At 37.9% G+C, this 8,378-nt stretch overlaps 1 protein-coding gene across 1 annotated transcript in view; it reads left to right on the top strand.

Annotated features, from left to right (window-relative positions):
• The first annotated feature begins 8,065 nt into the window (after positions 1 to 8,065).
• The window catches only part of LOC115220870 (DENN domain-containing protein 11-like), a 49,619-nt gene continuing 49,306 nt past the window's right edge, over positions 8,066 to 8,378 (top strand). Inside the window, exon 1 of the mRNA XM_029791052.2 lies at positions 8,066 to 8,378. This exon is cut by the window's right edge and continues 4 nt beyond it. Within this exon, the coding sequence (XP_029646912.1) occupies positions 8,163 to 8,378 (216 nt within the window). The 5' untranslated portion in view covers positions 8,066 to 8,162.

The following is an 8,378-nucleotide window of genomic DNA, read 5'->3' as shown; positions in this document are numbered from 1 at the left end:
CCACTATTTTACCTCTTTCCAGCTCCATCCCAGTCACTCCCATCTCTCTTCTATAGTGGGAGTAGTTGTGTGGTTCCTCTCCAGCAAGAAACTGTTCTGTTCTGGCCCTTTTCTCATACTCTAACCCCACCCCATCATTTCATTGCATAAAGCTGTCTCCCGCTCTACAGCAGCTTCTCTCACTCATAGGGTCTCTTAGTCTTGCAGGTTGCATCATCATCATCATCATTGTTCGACCGTGGTCGAGACAATGGAATTTACCATGCTACGCCAGACTTCATGGTCCATCATGGCATTACAGAGGTCCTGTTGCTGGATGCCTGTATCCCTGGAGATTACATCAGGGTAGGAGAGTGTGCCCTCTGGTATTGCGAGTAGATGGCTTCCAGAGGAGAAGAGTAGAAATTACCTCTTTTTCAGCTCTACAACAATGTCCAGCAAACTGGACTCTCCTACCTTTCACAAGAGATGACACAGGTAGTAGTTTCCCATATATTTGCATTTTGGTTGGATGGCGCTTCCACGAGAGATTTTGAGCTCTCATAAGGAGGCGAGTGTAGGTTCCATCCAACCGCCTCTCAAGCTTCTTTGATAACGTCCAGGTTTCTGAGCCATATAGTAGAATTGGTTCGACTGTGGCTTTGAAGATTTCAAGTTTGAAGTCTCTACTTAGATTTGATGACCAGATCTTATGCATGTCATTACAGGCTGACCAGGCCATACCCTTTCTAGTTCGAAAGTCTTTTCCAGATGATATGTATGACCCAAGATATTTGTAATCAGAAACCATATTTAAGGGCGCATTGTTGAGAGTATGGATGATGCAATCACTGTTGGACAGGCACTTGTTTATGTATTCAGTCTTGGCCTCATTGAGGTAAAGACCTACACTAGTACTGGTACCATCACAAAAAAGGCACCCAGTGCATTCTGTAATGTGGTTGCCCTCAAGGAGAGCATCGAGCTGTGGAAACTATGACAAAGAAGGCATTGGAGCATGAAGCAGTCTTTGGACCCCTTAGATCTTGTCAAACTCTCCAACTCATGCCAACATAAAGCATGGACATTAAATGATGAGAATAATGATAATGGTGGAAAGGAGACATTTATATATAAAAAAAAGCATTGGGTGAAAGGGTGGTGGTCCAAAGTTGTATAAGATTGAGAACCATTGACAATAACAAATATACATGCATTAATTTATACATATACACATATATAAATACAGCCATAATCAAACATATATACATATATATATATATATGTGTGTATATAACTACCTCTCCCTTAAAAAAAATCCTGCTGATTTTCTTTGTGTTAACTTCATCATCTTCAGGTCTCCTTTGGTGAAACATTCAGTCTGCAGTAAATCAGAATAAAATTGATCTACTGACCATGACTTGGTGGAAGTTTGTTCCATTTTATTTTGATACCTGTGCATCTTCTTATTATTATTTTTCTCTTGAAGGGCAACTTTATCCTTCTTGGATGATGGATAATTCACAGCATAAACATCAACCTCATTATCACCATCAACATCAACATCCGTTTCTCATACATGTATACTTCCAAACACAACATAAACACACTCACACATACAAACAACACACACACACATATATATATATACATACACATATATATATACACATACATGCATACATATACATCTGTGTATCTATACCTCAGTGTCATTGTTTGTTTCACAGAAAACAAAAAGGAACAAAAAATACACATCATATTTGTGTGTGCTTCAAATATTTACATGATTTTCATCATTACAGCTCGTTATTTCTCATTACTTCTCATTAAACTTTCTCTTTATTTCAAATTTTATTTCATTTTTCTCCTTTGTAAAAAAAAAAAAAATGAAATGGAAAAAAAAAATTCTGTAAAAAATCTAGTAATGATTAGTATTGTTATTTTTTATTATTATTATTAATATTATTAATAATAATATATATAAAAATTTATTTTGTTTAATTGAGATTATAATCCTGTATCTAAGCTTATCCCATTTAGCTGAAACATTTTGTGATAATATGGTTTTCTTGGGGTTTATTTTTTTAATGTGAAAAGCTACTTTTTATGTGATGAGTAAAATTTGTTATTTTTATTGTCTGAAAGGAAAAGAAATGATATCGTCCATTGTTGTTAAGGTTTGTGTGTGTGTGTGTGAGTAATTTTTTTCCCACATTGCTTTTTGCTATATTAAAAATACAGATGAGGACTTTTCATTCAAGTTTTTTTATATTTTTTCATTTTTATTCTTTACATCTTTTTTTTTTTTTTCGTTTTGGGAATTTCAATTTGAGTAAACTGATATTATGGTTTTATCAATTGAAATTTTTGAAAATGACTATTCAGGAGGAAAAAAAAATTGGAAATTATTTAATAAAGTTTAAACTTGAATAAAATTCAGTGAAAAAGAAAAAATATCCTGAAGTTATTTTATCAACCATATATTTTATTAGAAATTTACTATTTGTAAATCTCACAATATGAGATATTCAGCAATAGTACTTTGGAGTAAAGATTGTTTGCTAACATAACATGGCAGTCCTAGTTTAGGATGAATGTTGCTGTAATTTAGCCCCAGGAGACATCGTCACCAGCTGGCTATACGACACGATCTGTCCTTATATTTTCAAACAAGGGAATGTAGCACCCCCACTCAGCTCAAAACAATATCTGTGAAATCAAAGGGTGTGAAGCCACTGCACACTTTGACCTGCGGATGGAGCACAGTGGCTGCTGCAACAGCCCATACGTGTCAGTCTCAGACTAATATTTGCATTGGTCGTGGTGCAAATATTGACTGAGACCGACACGTACGACCTATTGCAGCAGCCACCGTGCGCGGATCAAGGCATGCGGCAGCTTCACACTCTTTGATTTCACAGATATTGTTTTGAGCTGAGATGGGGTGTAAGATTCCCTTGTTCGAAAATATAAGGACACAGATCATGTCATATAGACAGCTGGAGATGATGTCTCCTGGGGCTAAATTACAGCAACATTTGTCCTAAACCAGGACTGCCATGTTATGTTGGCAAACAATCTTTACTCCATATATTTTATATATATATATGCATATATATATATATATATATATATATATATATATATATACGCTCACACACACAGACACACTAGCAATGCATCTCGGTGTTGCCTGAGTGTTATAACCTACAGTCACATTGTATTATTTCTTTCTTATGGGTAGAATTGGCACATGAGGAGCATGAAAGCAAACAACTCTTTTTTATAAACATATTTTTCGGTCATTTTGTGATGAACAATGTTGAAATTTTGGTCACCAAAAACATGTAGGATAGCAGCTTAGATTGGAATGAAATCCTAAAAATGACCCTAAAATGACCTAGACTTACCGATGTAAAGAATTGGATGACAAATGAGAATGTAGAGGTATCCGTATTGCAGAAAGTAAGGTACATGGAAAGAAAGCTGCTTCATTGTAAAAAGAACCATCTATGTAATGTTTGGGCAGACTGCACACTTCAACATTTGTTAAGTGAAGCTGACAATGCTTCTGGGTAAACTGTGTTTTACGTAAGTCCAGTGTTGGTAGAATAAATACACAAGTCATCTGCACTGCGAACTCAAGAGTATGCAACATATAGTTGTCCATGAGAAAGGAAGGGTTGTTGTCAACTGAGACCCACAATTTTTAAAGTTTGACCCTGGGCTTTCTTGATTGTCATAATGAAGCACATTAGAGTTATAATCAATTTTGTACCATTGCATAGTTGTGATGGGTCCAAATTCCTCAAGAGCAAGATAGGTGCACCTTTCTTTAGGAACAACTTATGTGGTGGCAGTCCTGTGGGTTGTAGAGAGTTGAGAAATTCAACTGGATACTCAACAGCAGCATGTTCATCGATGGAGACAAATGTTGAAGTATCTCCAGGTAGAATGTGGAGGGGGTTCATGGTTTACTTTATCAGTGCTTTCATTCCAAGGTGCTAAAATAGCTCTCTCTGTGAACCATGCCTTGTTTTTGAAGTTGTCTTGCAATGTGCGAAATACCTTTTTTTTAAAGCTCAGCCAATGTAGACACCATGTATTCACATTGCAGTACATGCTACTGCAAGGTGTTATTCAACGGTAAGGCGCCATTTCCAATTAGTAGAAGATGATGAGAGAGAATTCCTCAGCGTTGTAGAGATGAGCTCGCATATTCTTGCCTAATGACACAAAAGGCCATGGAAAGAGCCATGTTAGGAATATAATTACAAAAGCACATTCAAAATTAGATAATTCAAGAATGGAGTAGAGTCAACGATGTGATTGCAGAGTACCAAAAGTACAAGTTCCGTTGGGTTGGACATTTCACTAGTTTCACAGATAACAAGTGGACCTGTGCAGTTGCTGAGTGGTACCTAAGAGATTGGAAAAGGCCACTCGGAAGGCCTTCACTTTTCCATTGTGACCCCAGTAATTTGGGTCATGATGGAAAAGAATGGTAACAGCACAATCAAAACAGAATTGGAAATGCATTGTGTCCAGCTGTATATAACAGCATCTGATGGTCTGGACAGTACTGTGATATATCTATATATATTGTTCAAATTTGCAGGAAACATATGTTACAGTGTGTGGTGTATGTGTATATTTGTTACCATGTCTACATATTCCATCTGAGCTGTTCCATTCTTGTTCCTTTACATATTTAAATACGTCATCATAATCATTTAACATCCATTTTCAATGCTGGCATGGGTTAGGTGGTTTGACAGGAGCTGGCGAGCCATTTGAGATATTCAAGGATATTGAACTCTTGGGTCTCTTTGCAGGACACACTTTCAACTGAAAGCTGTGATATTTGTCTCACCGAGAGTGGCAGTCTTGTTTGCTAATTGTCTAATACATACATTTTCAATTGTGAAGATGGAAAAAATTGTTGCTTACAGATCAATGAATAGGACATTGATTGAAAATTAAATAAATATCACTGATTCAGATAAATGTTTTACACAACAAGCCGATTATTTCTGATAAAGCAAAAAGATTGTTTGCCCTAGCAATTTACCAACTATTTGCTGGCACAGTGAAATTTGTCACTTTACTGCTCTTTATGACATTTTTATATATCTTTGGTAGGTGTGTGCAGCACTCACCCAGCACATACATACACACACATATATATTACATTCATCATCATCATTTAACATCCGTTTTCATGCTAGCATGGGTTGGATGGTTCGACCGGGGTCTGGGAAGCCTGGAGGCTGCACCAGGCTCCAGTCTGATCTGGCAGTGTTTCTACAGCTGGATGCCCTTCCTAATGCCAACCACTCCGTGAGTGTAGTGGGTGTTTTTTACGTGCCACCGGCACAGGAGCCAGAGCAGGCTGGCAAATGGCCACGATCGGTTGGTGCTTTTACGTGTCACCGACATGGACGCCAGTCAGGCGGCAGTGGTATCTGCCACATTCGGACGGTGCTTTTTATGTGTCACCGGCACGGGTGTCTTAACTGTGTATATATATATATATCCTTTACTTTTTTACTTGTTTCAATCATTGGACTATTGCCATGCTCTGGTTCAAATTGAAGGGTTTATTCAAACCAATCAACCCAGTATCTAGTTTTTGAAAGCCTGGCATTCATTCTACCAGTCATTTTAGCTGAACTGTTAAGTATCAAAGAATGGAAACAAACCAGCACTAGTTCTCAAGTGGTGATGGGGGACAAACATTAACACAAAGACACATACATTTGTACATTGAATCAAGGGGAGAACTGTGGAGAAATCTATGCCATATATAAATGTATCAAAGAAATGCAAGTTACACATAGCTGAAAGATCACACATCCTTTTTAGATCCAAGAAGTCCACCAAACTACTTAATTCCAGATCCAAAATTTTTAACAAATGTAAGCACATGGACAAGTTTCTCTTCTTGAACTGGAGGACACCACCTGTTCCAGACTTTGGCCTCCTCTCTGTTATATTAATCTGCACCAGCTACATTAATCATGATTTCTTCAGACAAATGAGACAATCTTGGTTTTCTTCAACTTTCTTTGAATTTTCCTTCCCATTTTTTCCCATGTTTTCTCAGATTAGCATCCTGGTTTTTAAATAGATCTAACAGTATGCTCTGAGCTTGAAAGCTTGTTTGGAGGCATATGGTTTGTTATCATCATCATCATCATCATCATCATCGTTTAACGTCCGCTTTCCATGCTAAGCATGGGTTGAACAAATAACTGAGAGCTGGCGAACCAGAAGGCTGCACCAGGCTTCAATCTTGATCTGGCAGAGTTTCTACAGCTGGATGCCCTCCCTAACGCCAACCACTCCAAGAGTGTAGTGGGTGCTTTTACGTCCCACTGGCACAGGGCCAGTCAAGCGGTACTGGCAATGGCCTCGCTTGAATCTTTTACACATGCCACCAGCACAGGTGCCAGTAAGGCGATGCTGGTAACGATCACACTCGAATGGTGTCTTTTACGTGCCACCGGCACGGAGGCCAGATAGCCGCTCTGGCAACGATCATGCTCGAGGGCCAGTAAGGCGACACTGGTAACGATCACGCTCAAATTGTGCCTTTTAAGTGTAACTGGCATGGAAGCTGGTTAGCCGCTCTGTCAATGACCACATTCGTATGGTGCTCTTTGCACCCTGCTAGCACACAGTCATATATATATAATACATATATTTCTTTGGACTTGTATATAGACAAAAAATCTTGCAGCATCCGTCCATCCTTTTTCCAGGTTGTCTTGTGTCTCTGAGTTCAACTAGCTTTTATCCTGATATTGCTCATCCATAGTCTATGTTGAGTGGTACATTTTCCATTAAGGAAAAACTTAGCTTGGTAGTCACAACAAACTATCAATGCTTTTTCTTGGAAAGGAAACAAAATCCCAAGGAGCAATTGTTTATAACTCTCAAAGAAAAAGGAAGATAATTTCAAGAAATTAAGCATTGATATTGCAAGTAAAGGAGACAACTATGGACATGTTTCAGTTTTGTTAGATCTTTAACTGGAAGGGTGTCTCTGGCCCTCTTATTACAATTTTTTCTTTCTCATGAGTTGCTTGCAAAAAGGTGGAAATAATACAAGAAAGAGGCTTCAATTAACTGTGACACTTAAGTCTTCTGCTAAATAAAATTATACAACAAACCAGATTAATACATCATGGAGAATGCTGTCTGTAGAAAATCATACATGGTTGGCTTTTCAACTCAGTTGAACTTGGTTACATGTGCTTCAACAAGAACAAAAATAATATGATATAACTCCCTGAAAACAACTCTCCCCTCTCCATTAAAATGAGAAATATCATGCTATTTTTTGACAAAACGAGGTTCAGGCTAGTATCTAGAATTTACCACAATGTGATTGGATACGAGCTCTGTATCCCGTGTAAAACTAGACCAATCCAAATGCTGAACTCAACAAGTATTTTAACATCACATGACTGGTTGCATGACCAATCTTAGGCATAGAAATTTTAGATTACTTAAGTCTGAAACATGAAATTATGAAATTAGTCATGCTACAGGTCCTTCCAGTATAGTATAGTTTTCTGATGACAGCTTTGATTAAGATTATTCAACAAATGTTTCTACATATGGAAAAGGGTATTCAGAGAATTTTGGTCAGTAATAGCGTCTCTAACAATAAGAAAAAAATTATAATTAATTGCTATGCTGATGAGATGCAATAAGATTGGAACATCCGCACCTGGCTCATTGCCTACAAAAATTAGATTTTCTCTTAAGCAAATAAATTAATTTTGTGTAATTAATTTTTAATTTCTTTAAATAATCCACGACTGTTTCAATATATCAACCCTTAATTTGTTGCATGAATGCGTGCGTATAACCTCTGTCCTCTTTTTTCTTTCTTTCTCTCCCTTTTTTTCTCTCTCTCTCATTCTCTCTATTTCTCTGTGCAACTCCCTCTTCAGCATATCTCCCCACCCATTGCTCTGCATTACCAAAAGGAGAGAGAGAGAGAGAGAGATAGACGAAGGAGAAGATGGATGGGGGAACGTAGAGTAGTAAGAGAGAGTAAGGGAGATGAACAAAGGTGTAGTGGTGGTGGTGGGAGGTTGTTATTGAAAAGGAGGCCGCTTACGTTATCGTCAAAGCGAAGCAGTACACGATCGTCTGACTGCCAAGAAATGGCTGAAGATGAGGATAAAACACCATTATTGAAGGGTGCAGGGACATATGCTATCGATGATCCTCGTGATAAGATTAGATATTTGTATGAAAGTGGTAATTTAGGCTATGTCAATGGCAACGACAATAGAATCAGCGCCAATAGGAGTCCACTGCCATCGTCATTGGCAGCTGACAAGATTGTTACCATCTTTGTGGTTACTTTTGATACGCGA

The sequence above is a fragment of the Octopus sinensis genome, linkage group LG17, assembly GCF_006345805.1.
Source record: "Octopus sinensis linkage group LG17, ASM634580v1, whole genome shotgun sequence".
NCBI classification, from domain to species: Eukaryota; Metazoa; Mollusca; class Cephalopoda; order Octopoda; family Octopodidae; genus Octopus; species Octopus sinensis.
This window is presented reverse-complemented; position numbering and strand designations above follow the sequence as displayed.